The 16,216-nt window shown below is 42.7% G+C and overlaps 1 protein-coding gene across 7 annotated transcripts in view; it reads left to right on the forward strand.

Annotated features, from left to right (window-relative positions):
- CARMIL1 (capping protein regulator and myosin 1 linker 1) overlaps positions 1-15,567 on the forward strand; it is a 353,818-nt gene extending 338,251 nt beyond the window's left edge. For 2 of the 7 annotated variants that reach the window (XM_079933710.1, XM_079933709.1), the window contains 5 exons: positions 2,108-2,189; positions 3,931-4,134; positions 5,313-5,453; positions 8,023-8,172; positions 14,021-15,566. In XM_079933710.1, the coding sequence (XP_079789836.1) occupies positions 2,108-2,189; positions 3,931-4,134; positions 5,313-5,453; positions 8,023-8,172; positions 14,021-14,157 (714 nt within the window). In that variant the 3' untranslated portion in view covers positions 14,158-15,566. Of the gene's footprint in view, positions 1-2,107; positions 2,190-3,930; positions 4,135-5,312; positions 5,454-7,255; positions 7,947-8,022; positions 8,173-14,020 lie in introns of those variants that run through there. The other 5 variants (XM_079933705.1, XM_079933707.1, XM_079933706.1 and 2 more) reach the window with 4 other exon arrangements.
- The last annotated feature ends 649 nt before the right edge of the window (positions 15,568-16,216 follow it).

Here is a 16,216-nt window from a genome sequence, read left to right on the forward strand (position 1 = left end):
GTTTTGAAAATGAGTTTTAGAATATTTTCCCCTAAAATTCCATGACTGTGTTCCCTATAAAGTTAGCAACATAGGCACCAGAAGTGAATATACTATGATAAATATATATATTATATATATATATATAATATATGTGTGTGAATGTATATATATAGCCTTCACTTTCATCTGGAGTAATTCTCTTTCCCTACTTACGTTTAATATATGTGTTTATTAAAAAATACATATATTTTCATAGAAAGAACTGAAAATGAAAGTATGGTGTTTATTATTTATTAACAAAGGAGAGTAACAGGTATTGAAAGCTTAGCGGCCACATCTTTTCTCCTGGGGCCACCTCGTCAGCTGCCTGCACTCAGAGACAATTGACTTCAGGTTATTTCATCCTCATTCCGCACAGGCATTTTGGGGATTTATAACTACCTCAGAAAGCCTGGAAGGAAAAAGTGAAAACAACTCCTAGGATTAGATTTTAAATGTAGGCAATTGAGGTGCCCAGGGTATAAAATTTAAGGAGGCCCTTACTCTCAGATGCCAGCCCTGCACTTGCATGAGCCTAAAAGGCAGTTTCTCCTTAAGCAAGGCGCTCAGGGCACAAACTTAACCTCTCTTCATTCCTGGCCCTGTTTAAATACTCCACTTTATCATTTTTATCTGAGCTTGGATACCCACGCCCCTGCCTTCTAAGAAGCTATAAAAGGCTAGGTCAGGCACTCTGCATCTGAGGACCGGTTTGGCCCAGCCTCTAGACGGCTTGGGGGCTGGGGGCGGGGGGGGGGGGGGGGGGGGGGGGCAGTAAAGCGCCCCCTGCTGGTTTTGGCTGGCAGTTCATGGCTAGCCCCTGGCCCTGCGGACTTACGTCAGGACTCAGAGGGCTCCACGTGCTGCCCCTGGCACGGGGCTTCCCTTCCTTGGGGTCACTTTTCCATAATGATGTCAAATAACGTGCCGTTCTCGCTGTGGTACTTGTGTACACACTTCCTCTGAGACCTCAGTAACCACCACTAGTGAAAGTGGAACTTCCATAGGCTCGCTGAGAAATCCCTCGGCACTCCTGCCACGCTCCCCCTCCCTCCTGACACAGCTGGCACTCCCGGCGGATGCGCGGCTGTGTCAGATTGTAACGAGGCAGATCTCAACTGTGTTTGAGATCATCTCTCCTGTGTCATCGGAAACAATTTAAAGCTCGGAACTGGCAGCAGATATTTGCTTTTTAGGTTTGTCAGAAGCGTGAGTTGAGCAGGAACCGGCAGGCCGAAGCTCGAACTGTCTTAGGAATCTTCATGCCTCCTGGTCCACCCGCCCCGCTTTTTTTGTTTTTTAGACGGGAGGCAGGTGTGGGTCATCTCTGCCAATAGGGTTCTCGGGTATCCCTGAGCAAACGCTAGCCTTTTTTTTTGTTTTTTCGTATCTTTTTTGTGTCTAAATGCCTCACGCTCTTGTGGACTTCCTGCCCCATAAAGCAGAGGCTGATTCCTCCCTCGCCATCTCACCTTCCTTGTCTTTGCCATCATAAACTCTTCCCACCTGCAGATTTAAAAAAAATTAATTCAGACCTATTTATACTTGCCTCTCCTAAACTATACACGTGTGTCTAGTGCTTCTGCCTCAGTGGCAGGGAAGACCCTGCCCATTTCAGGCCCCTTCCTACCTATTTTGTACACTGAGGTTGGGAAGGTTTCCACTGCTTTTAGATCAGTGGAACCCAATCTGGAGAGGGTCCTGGAAACAATTAGAATATCAGTGACCCCATCACGTGGAGCCTCAGGGGCTGCAGAGCCCGCCTAGGTGTTCAATCAGAAAAACAAGAGACGGCACCACGCCCACTGGCTCCCTGTGGCCCCGCCCCTCTGTCCATGGGGAGCATCCTGAGGGAACTGGCCGCACCGTGGACCCCAGAGCCCTGATTGTAAACACAGAACAGAGCATGTCTCATGGTTTTGTCCCAGCAGCAGAGCCTCAGGGAGATGGGGAGGTCGGACACAGTCAGTGTAATGACAGTAGAGTTAAGGAGCCATTATTTGTTGCCAGTTATTATCTGCTTCGTTCTTTTTCTTACACTTTAAAAAACTGTGCACTTTTGGGGCGGGGCACTTGAATTTTTTAGAAACTTGGAAATGATGCCATCTCCCAGGATTCTTCCAGCCTGGCCTTGAGCAGCACAGAACGGTTGGATGGAGGTGGGGCAGGTAAGTCAGGCCATTGCCGTCACCCCCTTAAGAAAAACACGGTCTGATTCCATGCCTCAAATGTGATTGACAGAAGGCAAATAAAGATGGAGAGCAAGGATGGGCCTCTGTGTTACATGTTCTCAGCTTTCACCTAAAAGACCACAGCCCTTCACCTGCCCGACACCTCCCACCATAGTAGCCTGGCACCTGGGCAGGGCACCTTTCCCTGTTTCCTAAAGGGAAGAGACTTCATTGAGAAGAACTCCTAAACTGTGGGCATTTGTACATTAGTCATGCTGGTTACTTCATTTCCTTGTTCTGTTCATCATGGCTGATGAATTAATTTAATTAATTATGGAAGTATAATTGACCTACAACACTGTGTTAGTTCCAGGTGCACACCACCGTGATTTGATATTTCTATCACAAAATGATCACCACGATAAGTACCATCTGTCACTGTACAAAGTTATACCAAAATCACTGACTGTATTCCCCATGCTGTACGTTTCATCCCTGTGACGCATTTATTTTGTCCCTGGAAGTTTGGACCTCTTAATCTCCCTCACCTAATTTCACTCATCCCTCTACCCATTTCTTCTCTAGAATCCACCTGCTTGTTTCCTGTATCTATGAATCTGTTTCTGTTTTACTGATGATTTAAAAATAGGCCGTACATGGTATATGGGAGGAGGCCCTTTAACTGACATGAGGGGATGCTCTTTTCTTTCAGCTTGAATATTCCTGAATATCCGATTTCCTTTGACCCTCGGACTTTTCAGGTGCAGAAAGAGAGTAAGATACTTTAGATGCACACTGGCGAGTAACTTGTAAATTGTGCAGAAATTACCTCATTTTACTGTTTGACGTTCTTGTGTTTGGCTTTAGCATCTTCATAAGGTAAGAGTTGGGCTAAAACTCATATTCAACTGGCTCTTTTTTGCCTCTTATCTGGATAATTAAGGCAGCAAAAGCTATGGAGGCGGGGCATGAGCTGATACTCCTGGAGTGGTTCTCACTAGACTTGAGGTTCTGGGCATCGGCACAGCGCTCCTCTCCCAGGACCTGCAGCCAGACCCCTAACTGATTGTGCTCCAGAACGGAGGCACCTGCACTTGGTTAGACCTGTACCTTGTGCCAGATCTAAGGAAGATCTGATGGCTTCAAATGGACTGAGGCCTGCTCTCCCCCTATACACTCATATGGACATGTGCCCTATTAACTATGAGGCTCATCATCTCTGGAATAGTCAGGGGTGATCGGAAGAGCACCACCAAATTCACCACTTTTCTAGCAAGAATTTTTGTCTTCCACCAGGGTGTTCTGATTCTGAAAACATGCTAGAATAGCATGTTCCTGTTCTAAAATATCTTTGATGACAGATACAGAAAAGAAACTAGTGGTTACCAGTGGGGTGATGGGTGGGAGGAGGGGCAAGATAGGGATTAAGAGGTATAGACTGCTAGGTACACGATAAGATACAGGGCTGTCATGTACAGCACAGGGAATATGGCCAATATTTTAATAGTACGTTATATATGGAGTATAATCTATAAAAGTATTGAGTCACTATGTTGTACACGTGAAACTAATATAATATTGTAAGTCAACTATACTTCAATTAAATAAAATATCTGATGAGAAATGACAAGAAACCATTATAGCAGTTTGCACCAGACCTCTACCTTCAAAGGACTGGTTTTTTCACCTTTGAGTTTTTACAGTGAAGTGCTTTTTGTACCCATTTTCATTTTAAAAGTGCCTAAAGTGCATCCAGAGAACCGCTTCGGTTTGGGAACGCCAGAAAAGAACACCAAAGCAGAGCTCAAGGTGGAGGCGGGCTCCAGGTCCCGGAGCCTTTCCAGCAGGCCCACCAGCCCGAAGCCCCTCCTGCAGTCCCCCAAACCCAGCCTGTCGGTGCGGCCCACCATCCCGCAGAAACCGAGAACCGCCTCGCGGCCTGGTAAGGGTTTTGCTGGTCAGGAAGTGACACCACGACCGGGCCTCCACAGCTGGTTTCCAGGGCGGCTGGTGAACGTGGAGGGGGCGTGTGTGCGGGAGGGGCCGTGAGAAACCTGCCACAGTGACAAAGGCTGAAGGGTGCCTTCATTCAGCCCTGAGGTCACCCACTCAGGGACTGTCCTTGCGCTCAGGGCTACGGCTCGGAGGCAGGATGGATAAAGCAGCCTCGTGGGGTGCTGACCCCTTCACAGGGCTCAGTGTAGCTTCCTGAAAGCTGTGTCCTGGTGCTCCGACCCTTCAGAAGGCCACAGTTTAAGGATGAGGGCCACAAATAGGGAACGCATATGTTGCTGTGTTTTTAATCCCATAGCCTGTGAAATATTTAGGGTTTAGAACAGGGCTTGGCAAACTATGGGGCTGTTGTTGTAAATAACATGTCATGGGCACACAGCCCTACCGTCTGTGTATACCACAGCCCGGCCCACACACACACCAAACTGAGAATTACTTTGCAGGTGATAGAGCAGAGAAAGGAGTGCAATGCAGTTAATCCTTTCAATTAGACTGAAACAGGACGGCCTTTAGAATTAAGAGACGAGAGTTCTAATCCTACCTATTTTGCCATCTTTTTAGCTTAGCAGGTCATTCAATCTCTCCAGTTATACAGTGCTCACCACAGTCCTTTCTGGTTCTCAAAGTGCATGATTCTAAGTTATTCTTACTGATCTCAGTATGTGTGTGTGGGTACGTGCACCTCCACTCCTGGAAGCGCAAATACATATTATATACACGTGGTGACCACTTTACTGGATTTGACAACAGGTAAAGGCAATGGGTTATAACTATCACGTATTTTAAGAGAATCAAATAGCCTCTGTGTTTGAGGCAGAGGGAGTGTTCAGTTCACTTACAGTCTAATTTTCAAACACCAGCTCACTGAAATTGAAATTCTATATGCAAGATAGATTCACATCTGCAAATTTTAACTCTTCGTAAGTTTTCATTATTTTTCTCTCTATTGTTTACTTCACTGAGCTATGAAGCTAGTTTTTGGCCAGAAAAATTCTCTGCTGCTTTTTAAAAGATTATTCGTCATTTGTTTTTAAAGATTAACCCAGCTTATAGCTTTAGGAATCCAGTTTGTGAGACAGGTTGATTCATGTCTTTGTGTCTCCGTAGAGGACATCCCAGACTCTCCATCCAGCCCGGATTCCCCTAAAGTCGCTCTTCTTCCGCCTGTCCTGAAAAAGGTTCCTTCGGACAAGGAAAGAGATAGCCAGGGCAGCCCACAGCCCAGTCCCAGGACGTTTTCCCGGGAAGGTAAGACATGTTTCCTCTGAGTGAGCTCTCCGCAAGGAGAGTCATTTCAAGCGGAAGGAATTAATCTTGGACTCAACTTATATCCTAGAGTTTGTCGGTCAGCTCAGCGTCCCTTGGATTAAGTTTTGGAACCAGTGCAGTACTTTGTTCAGAAACTTGATTCAACATTGTTGGTGACACTGGGTCTTCAAGGAGGACCATATACAGGGAATAAAAGCGTAACGGAGACACTCAGCCCAAAGATCTTGTAATAATCATCTCTAGATGCTCCTGAACTCCCAGTGTGTTAGAAGTGTACGCACATTGTTTTGTGACGCATTTGGTTGCTACCTGTAGGTTTCTAGGTCCCACCATGCTCAGAAGAGCTCCCCCTGGTTGTCAGTCACCTCGTCAGTCACCGTTGCTATGGTTCAGGAGCGGCTGGCACAGGCCTGGGAGACCCTGTGGCTAGTTAGCTCGCTCAGTCGTGAGGTCAGATGAGCCTCATTCTCAGAAGTGTGTCATCTGCATGGGTGCCCTCAGCGCATCATGGCACCAGTGTGTTCCTTCTAATTTGCTGAGGTGGGAGCAGAACAAGGTAGTCCCGGGACTTGAATCTCATCTCCCAGAATCAGATCAAATGTCGGTATCAGTGGAGGCGAGGTGTGTTCGGGGCGTCTTCCGCACCCCACCAGGTCTTTCCCCCACTCCTCCCATTCTGTTCAATGCACAGTTGCCTTTAGGGTTCTGTCCTTCATAAAGTGGAATGTAATTGCCATCTCTAAGCCCCACCTGTAAAGAAATTCTAGAGCCATCGTCACCCATGTCCAGATAGCTCTCAGTGTGGTTTCGAGTTGCTTGGTTTTATTTTATTGTTTGATGCTTTAGAATTCTTTGACCGCTCTGACATCTTCCTCCCTTGGGCCATTTTCTTTTCTTCATGATGGTCTTGGGTTGAAGTTAATAGAAAGTGTTTGTGAGTACTGTCTTTGTTAATTGGGAGTCGAATGAAAACTAACACAGCCTGCTTTCTCATCTCCATTCTGCAGATTTCCTTGGTGGGTGCAAGCTTCACTCACCTGTTGGCTATACACTTAAAAAGGTGGGGTTTTTGACCAAAGCTGACAGACCACTTCTGTCAGAGAAGCTAAAGCCATGAACAATGGCTGACACGTATAGTCATTTCACACGGGGTAATCGATAAATACAGGGCTTGGTGTTACAGCCACGGCCTTTGGAAGTCTTGGTGTAGGAAGAGGAAACTTTGGTGGTGCCAGGTCAGAGGGACTGGAGCCAGCGAGTGTCCTGATAGGACCACTCACACCACACAGCCCCACCCCTCATTTGCCCTTCTTTCTGCCACTGCTGACTTTGCATCTTTACTTATAAGGAAGCTTTGAAAATGCCTGAGAGAATTTTGTTGGAGAGAAATAGGGAGGCATGGAGGGGTGGTAGGGGTAAGTAGGAATGCTCACCTCATCAAAAAGCCATTGGAAATATGGAAGGATTAAAAAGAAAGGGGGAGAAGGTTGAACAAGAAATAATTGCTTAACATTTTTGAAAAATGATGTTTTCTAAGACGCCTGGCTATATGATCAGACAAGGCCTAGAGTCACCCGCCAGCCTCATGAGTAACAGCACGTACCATGGAGCCTCTGGTTAACGGAGCGGGTGAAATACTGGATGCTGCTCGTGTGCTCGTTGCTGCTTTGAAAAATTCAGGTGTTCTTTCCCCAGGAACTTAGGAATGAATGAGTTGCTTCTCAAACATTTCATAGCTTCAGGGATAGATGTTTGATTCCCTTCCTCACTCTCCCCAGCAGCAAATACTATGGATGGTTCGTGACCCCATCTTTCCAGCTAAAGACTGTAGAGCCGGGGAGACCACTGCTTTCCCCTCTGGCATCCAGGATAAGTTAGTCACCGAGATCGCTTGATACTGAAAGTGGACTGAAAATCTAGGTGAGGTCTGAGCACGGTTTGTAAGATACTGAAAGTGGACTGAAAATCTAGGTGAGGTCTGAGCACGGTCTGTACATGTCTGAGGTGGTAATATTTTGATTTCAGTTTATTTTTCAGCTTGTCCACTAAGCTGGCCCAGGAAGGAGAGCCCTTGTGAGCCCTCTCTTTTTCTTTAGAAAAATGTTCCTGCTGTGCTCATTCCTATTTTCTTGTACATGATTCATGCTGGTTACTTCATTTCCTTGTTCTGTGCCTCCCTTTGGACTAGCGTGCCCAACTCATTTCTGAAACAGGTAAATGGCTGTGATTCTTCTGGATTATTCCATAGTGAATGTGACTTTCGTTAATCCATCTTGGGATCGAAATGGTAATGCGGGGGCCTTTTTATTAGTACCTTTTGGGGGCAGACTCAGCGCTCACCTCATTTTGCACGACATTTCCATAATGTTGGCTGTTGAATTCTGTAGATAATGGTATATCTGTTCAGGACCAACACTGGAGGTTCCTTGAATCTTAAGTGGGGTGGGTAAGCTGATATTTAAGTTTTATAGATTAATATTTTTTAATATTAATGTCAACATGATGTTATTTGCTACTACAAAGGGTAAAATGAATCCCTTTTCCTCAGTAGTGCAAAGAGGAGATTATTACAAAAGGCATTCAGATCATGACAGTGGCAAGCCTTCCAGTAGAGGGAAAAGACCTTCAAAACTGTACTCCACCATTGCAGAAGAGGAAGTGAATGCAATTGGGCACAGGAGGTCACAGCCAACAAATGGTTAGAGTCTTCAATTATCATCCCTCACTGTCCCAAAGCTTATGAACTGGCACTAACAAAAACAAACTTTAATTGAGTAACTTCTATCCTGGGACTGGGTCAGGGATTATTCATAAACTGGTTTTTTTTTCTCTAAATGGCAACGGGATGGTCCTTCCATTGGGGGCAAAAAGTATTGACTTAAAAATCTAAATTTAGAAATTCTTATGAGGAGGATCAAGTTACTTTGGAGTATGGTGACTTGTCCTTTCAAATTTCTGTGATCCTGGAGGTTTATTTTTATATTCAGGGTCATGTCTCCTATTCTCTCCCTTTCTCTCTTTACTCTTCTCTTAGATTTCAACTGGGATGGGGTCAGAAATTCTTAGAGTAGCACAGTTTACCCTTTAGAGAATGTTGGTCTAACACCTTACCTTACACTCTTTTAGGGAAGGATGCACGTGATCTTTTAGCAGACATTTGATGACCCTTTAGTAAGAAAGGAAAAGTACCAATTAACTTTTCAACCTCTAGGAACAATTTATACTATTTCACAGCAGTTACTCAATAACTTCTCTCTGCCGTTTGACACTGTAGTAAATTCTGTAAAGTTATTTTCAGGTGAGGACAGTCCTAGGAGAGAAAAAGGAGACGGATTTTAAATCAGCTTTCGTCTCCAATGGGAAATTTTAGAACAAGCACTGCTGATTCAGAGAGGAAATGGCTTTTCTATGACCATTCATCATCTCCCTGGTTAATAACTTTTTATAAATATGACTTGAAAAGTCTTTTAAAGGAAATTTTAGTATCATAAAAGAAAAAATATAAAATTCTGGTATGTGAAATTTCCTTAAGGGACTTTTTCCCTTAGAAGGCGGCTTTTATTTCTTTCTGTAAAACTATCAGAGGTTAACATATGATGTTAACATATGAGTGTCTTGGCTCCAAGGATAAAGTGCCCACAGCCACGCAGTCTAGCCATAACCCCACATCCCTCAAGAGGGAAGGGCACTGGAAGTGACCTTATAATAGGGATAATTTCCCTTTATTTTAAAAGGCTAAACCATTCTCAAACTTTATTTCCCTTTATTTTAAAAGGCTAAACCATTCTCAAACTTTAGCACTTGATTATTGATGATAAACCTCTCCCACCTTAGAGCTTAGTAGCCCAGTGAGTTATGATTTCTCAAGTAGGAACTACTGTCTTTGAGGACTTTCCTCGACAGATTTAAACACAAAGAAAACATCTACCAGCCCCCCACGAGCAACAGCATTTGGAATCAGCCTTCTTGGCCAGTACTGTTGGATGAGCCATGTACTCTGACTTGCCTGGAGGCCTGGCGCACACTAGCCACATGACAGGGTGGAGTTAAGGACATGCCCACCACATAAAGCGAAGTCCGTAGTCTGTAGATACGCATGGACCATTCTGTTTGGGCCGAGCAGCACTTGCCCTAGAGGAAACCAACCAGCTTGGTCCTTCACTTTTAAAGTACTTCCTTTGTGGTAGGTGTGTTCATAGACACACGATTACAGTAACTCTTTTCCCTGCAAGAGATTTTCTAAGAAAATCAGTTGTCTTCAAGTCACAGAAAAATTACATAAATGAACACCTAAGACACTTATCTTCTGGAGAGAATTAATTCTTAGAGTATATGAAATCAGAAGTTTTGATAAGGACACCCAAGGTTACATAGATGTTTCTAGATTTTGGAAATTTACATTTGAACTATTGCATCAGTTGACTCATATCACTTGTTAGTAACAAAGCACCCTTGATACAAAGTAATGTTCCTTCTTCAAGAGGCCACTAGAGCACTTTATACAACACACAGACGAGGAGCCCGCCTGCCAGTACCACATGGATCAGCCAGCGAGGCTTTGAGTTAAACTAAGATGAAGCCAGAGATAAGCCAAATCCTAGACAGGCGAGAACTTCTGTGTCTCTCTGATTTTCTCATGACCTCTTTGTGATGGGCTGCATCAAATTTTGATGGAATTCAATAGGACCATCTTGATTTGCTTTGCTGCCTTGATTTCTTGAACTATGGACAGGAAACCAAAAATGTAATTTTTACGGGAGCTTCAATTAAAGTAATTTTATGTATAATATTTTAATCCTGTTTTGTTAGTGCCGATTCCCAGCACTTGTCTTCACCCCTGAGAACTGCGTAGCAGTCTTTCTGCATAGTTTCCTGGTTAACCAATAGCGTTCAGCAGAGCAATTCTGTTAAACCACAGTGTGTACTTTTCTTTAAGAACAGCTTTGTTTGTTTATGCTAAAATAGCTTTCTTATTTTCCTAAATGTATGCGTGAAACAGAGGCTATTGTTCTCAAAGCATGCTACCTATTTTTATCATGATTATTATGTTTTAATTGTGTGGCTATTTTAATATTGATGTGACAGGTAAAATGCTTACTTTCTTTTCCTGGAAGTACTTGTAACTGCATCAAGTGATATGCATTTCATATCATTTCCTCGCTACGTTTACTCATAAGCTGTGATGTTTTCATTAGAGTATGTCCTATTTTCTTGAAGAAAATAGTTGGTTTTGGCTTTGTATGCATTGTAATGTATTCTATGTGTACAGGCCATCTTATTGTGAGATTCCTTTTATATATATCACTTGCTTCTTCCATAATTCAGCCTATAGCCAACAGATATTATTGTCTGTAAGCCAGTGCTCTGTTCCCCATTTTTCACAGATCTGGGTTCTACTACCCCCTACGTGAATTCTTCAAAAGAAATTTAATGGTTGGTTGGCACTTTGGGCCCTTGCCAGAAAGTATTAAGAAACCAGGGCCGACTACTGAGTATTATTTTAAGGTCATCATAATGTTTTCTCCTGGGAAATATGGAGGTCAGTGGAGCTTAAAATGAAGAAAAGCTCAAATTTTTATATGAATCTCTAATTCTGAATTTATATGCACATTTCAGAAGCTTTAAAATTAGCATATATATGTATTTGCATATATATATATATATATATATACGCAAAATCAGATCATCTTCAAGAATGACAGATTTCACATTTGAGCCTCTCTAGGCCAGTTATCGCCACTGTAGATAGGATATGAATATACATGGAGTGTCTGTTGAATACATTGCCTGTTTACTTACTCAGGTATCTTTTATAATTTTAATGGTACCTGGAACGGTAATAAATATGTGTATAGACATATATAGAGATGTTCCAGCACTTTACAGTATAAAAGAAATTAGATTGTTTTACTGCACTTCTTTAATGTAAGAATTCACACATTAAAGCAGGCTGCCTAAGAGTCTAAATTCAGAAATATTGAACCTACTTCAATATAATTGTAATTAACATCCTAATCACATGCTGCCTAAAGGCTGGAAAACAAGCCTGACAAAGAACATTCCCCCTACAAAGTTGTCTGCACTAGTGATCTGGACTAATACTGTGTGCTTTGGCTTCCAAACTCAAAGTTAGTTGTGCAACTAGTTCCTTGATCTCACCATGCCTCAGTTTTCCTATCCAAGAAAGGTGCCTACCTATGATACAAAGAAAATGTCAGCCTGGTACTAGACTCATTGTCACATTCCCAATTGGTAGAGTTAAATCAATGACAGTGAATATTTTTAGAATAAATTTTTAGATAATGGTACCACCCTAGTGAACTGCTTTGACAGTCCCCCAGAAAGAGCATGTCATTATTCCTCTCAGTGACTATGTCGGACAAATTAAAATGTTTGCTTTCATGACTGGTACCAACTCAGAAACCAGCCTGTTAACTTGACCCCCACCCACTCCCCATCCCTGGAGGACTCAAATACTAGTGTCACTTGGATGGTGGCTAAAGGACAATCTTACTTTTTGCAGGGAAGATTCCTGTGTTGGATTTCTCTCAGTTTCGCTTAGCCCTGGTCCAGGGTTCTCGGTTTTTATCTGTGACAGAAACATATTTGATTGCGTGAATTTCTCCATTTTTAGAGAGTAGTCTGATGTCATATCATGTAACATCAATTAGACCTGGGATTTCGAGAAAGCCTAAAATATTGGGAAGGATGAAAAGTTTTAATCTAAGAATAAAAGCTAATATGTTTGCTCTGAAGACAAATGAGCATTGCATCACCATACTTATTTCTTCCTTAGAGCTTGTAGTGTTGGAAAGTTTTGAGTAATACTTATTTTAGTTTTAAAATGAATGAATAAAATTTCCTAGCAGTTTTCACTAGTAATACTCTACTATGAGGTTAGATTATTTATTGCACAGTATTTCAAGATGAAAATATGATAAATTTTCTCTATTAACTCCTGTTCATAATACACACACAAGTTGAGAACTTAAATACTTTGAGTCTTATTGAATACTATCAAATTGGCTTTGTGATAAAGGGCAAACTATTTATAGAAAATTATTTACTTTTCCAAAACCTGGCTTGTTAACAACTTTCAAAGGACCAAACAAACACATTTAATTTTTTTACCCAATGCAAGCTAAAAAATAAAAATATATATCATTTTTTCATTGCTTTTCCCCTCCATCTGAGAATTTGCTCAAAGCTGTTGGGTAAAAAGAAGTCAAAAAATTTTTTTTAATTACTTACTTGTATGGTGAGATTTGAAAGTTTATTCCTTTTCAGAATTGAGTAATTTCAATTTAATGTAATTAACGAAACTTAAATTTTTATTGTCTAGAGGTCAGAATCTGGCCCTGACAGCAGGAGTGGCAGGAGAAGTACTTTACTATGTTTGCATTTTGACTATTAGGTTTCATGAGCTTTCACTTCCTGAAACACCATTCTTTAGCAGAGTAAACATTTAATTATCCAAGATGAGTTTTTTAGCATAATGCTAACATCGAAATGATTAGAAGAATCAAATGAATCCTCTTGCTTTTCCAGGACTATGTTCCTGGCTGGATCATTTAAACTTCTGAGTAGTGAGGTAGCTGTACTCTTTCAAGCCACACAAAGTGCATGGGTTTGGTATTTTTAGCTTAAGTGGTGTCTCTACAATAGACTTGGTGAGTAATATTTAATAACCCTTAACAGTCATGCTGGAATGTGGCATCTGAACCTTTCCCAAGGTATAGTAGCAGTGAAGCTATGATCTAGTTGGAAAGGACATGGGCTTTGGAGAAAGATTTGGGTTAAATCCCGATTCCAAGTTTTATGGAACCTACCCCGTAGCTGTGAACAACAGAGCGCCGGGCAGGACACATCACAAAGGCTCAGTCCGGTGCTTGTTCTCTCGTTGCTTTGTAGAGACACAGCAGATCCTTCATATTTATATGTGATCGAAACAGGCAACAAAAATGGCAGTTCTTTTACCTGGAGGCTGGTTCCTAGAGGATTGAATATAGGCAGTATTAATTCATCTCTACAAGACGATTCATTTCCTAGCGAGTGAAACTGAAGTTTTCTAAGACATAGAAAACCCTGACAAGGATTACTAGGGCCTCTGCTTATATCCCGTCCCTGAAGCAGGGATGGCCAACCCTGAATGGTCCACCTCAGGGCTCTGCTTCCTGTGCTGCATGAGGGGGCATCTGTGACTGAGGAGCTCACCTGGGGCACAGTGGCTTCAGTGCTCCTCCTTCCTGGCCTCTCCCTTCGCTCCCACCCACACCCTCACCTCCTGGGGTCCTTGCCCTCAGATGGTCAACCACATCTATGAGAGGCTCACCCTCTCATAGACTGGGGTTTTTCTGTTTTGTTTTGTTGGTTTGTTTTTAATTTCTGTCTAGAGTCTTGAAATGTACTTGGCAAGTTGCTTTTGAGCAAGTTCATCCCGAACCCTCCCACTCTTCGGGGCCCCTGCATCTCACCCCATTACTGCTCAGGCCACTGGCATCTTCTTGTTCATCAACTATAATGACTTCCTTTCCTTTCTGTTTCAGTGTCCAGGAGAAGCTGGGGCCAGCAGGCCCAGGAGTGTCAAGAACAAAAGCAGTGGTCCTCCAGTAAAGATGGCCAGCAAGGCAGCAAATCCAGTGACTCTGGGGAAGAAGCAGAAAAAGAGTTTATTTTTGTGTAACGGTCACCCACGTAGAAGTCTTACCATGCGGGGTGCGTTTGCTGGCCATCAGAGAGGAACCAAGGGCAACACCTCTTCCTACTTCCTAAGCATCTTCTCTTGGTGCTTTTTCCTTTGTCCTTCCCCACCCCACCCCCCCCTCACCAAAACTGAAACAGATCCATCTCTCGGTAATCAAAGCACATGTCTGATCTTCTCCCAACCCTTAGCATTTGATTTCTATGCATTCCTTCATATGCCTTCAGTGAATGCCAGCAATTATCCCATGGGCCCTACTTGAATTTCTCTGAGGCAGCTACAGTTTGCCCTGTAAGATGAGTTGTGGGAGGTAAACAAAGTAACTGGACACAAACTCACAAGTAACACCATCCAGCTGACCCTGGGGTACTGCTGCACGTACCTGTGTCAAATCTGCACTTGATAGAGCAATTTATTCTTGATGTATGCAATTGCACACTGTAATTATATTAACAGAGCACACTAATAATTTGTATAAATTATATATATTAGATCTTGGGTATGGTTTTTGCATTCTCCCATGGGGAACTTCTTCCTTCCCGATGTGGAATTGTACATTTTAACTTGGTCTGGTGACCTTTGTGATACCATCAACGAGCAAGTTAAGAACCGAGTGAAAGGCCCGTGGCTGATTCTACCATGTGCCCAGATTAATGTATATAGTTGACTGGAATGAGGTTTTATGAATATTCGTGTTTTTTGAAGGCCTTTAATTTCTGTCTGCATATTAGCTTTTAACGTGTGATTAAGAGAGAATACTTTGACACCTGTAAAAAAATCAAACTACTACTTTTGAAGACATTTCACAAATATTCACTTACATACACGCTGAAGGTATTTTATGCATATGTATATTTATACCAATAAAATGATTTTACAAGTGGAACTGCGACTTTCTCCAGTGACTTTTTGAGTGAGGATTGGCTTGTGAGGAACTTTGTTTTCCAAAAATCCACAATAACCACAGTTCCCAGATAATCAAAAACCTATTACATTCCAAGTAAATGCGACTTGCTAATTCCATGGCCTCCTCTCACCTTTGGCCAAAGGATGAAATTCATCAAAAGGTTATATTATGAGTGTCCAAGAGAGCCCACTCAGGCCAAATGACAGGGCCAGATGATGGAGTGGGGGCCTGAGTCGCTCAGAAAATACCAAGGCACTGTGAGATGAGCCGGACTACTGCTAGGAGGGGTCTGGGAATCTTCACCTAAGTTACAGACCATGGTTTTCCTACCGGTGCCGTGTGCAAGCCCTAAACTAAGAATCAGCCTATCAGTAATTCACACCCCATCTCAGTTATACCAAACAGGGGCCAAAAAAGCCAGGAATCACTTTGTTTTGAGGATGCTTCGTTGTATGGCTACATTGGGCAGGCTGACCTTCCAAATGTATTTTTCCTTAGTTTAACATTGGTTGGTCTGGGTCTACTTTGCAGAGGCCATTGGCCAGCAATTGGGCAGGCATGTGTCAGGTGCTAGAAAGAAGTCAAACTGCAATTAAAAAATGGCCACTGAAAATCCAGGAAGAGGATAACCAACACCTGGTTATTTACGATGGGGAGCTCCACCTGTCTCCACCTGTGGTAGAAAAGATGTTCTCATGCCTTTGATCCTGCCCCATGCTGGCTTGTTTCCCCGTGTGATCCAGCTTCTGTTCAGGATCCACTTTAACACTCTCCATTTGCAAAATAGTATTCCCAGAGGAAATACTGCAAACTTGAAGGGAAAACAATGACTCATTTCTTTTTTGTGAAAGAAAATATATGGAAAAATTACAACAGAAAATCTAAGGAGGCAGGGCAGCCCTGATTTTTCAAAAATGTTGCACCTGTCCTCAACCCCTAGTGTGCAAATCCTAAATTGAGATGGCCATGAAAAGATTTAGCATTTTTTACTTGCTAATTAAAAGCATTGCCCAGGTGTGGTGGCCCTGCTGTAGAAACCATTTGGAGTTCATTCTCTGCCTGTTCCTCTTTTTTTCTTCAGAGCAAGAACATTAACCAACACCTTCTATAGATTGTTGAAGGAGCCCAGTGGGA

Source organism: Stenella coeruleoalba (genome assembly GCF_951394435.1).
Source record: "Stenella coeruleoalba genome assembly, chromosome: 10".
Lineage (NCBI taxonomy): Eukaryota > Metazoa > Chordata > Mammalia > Artiodactyla > Delphinidae > Stenella > Stenella coeruleoalba.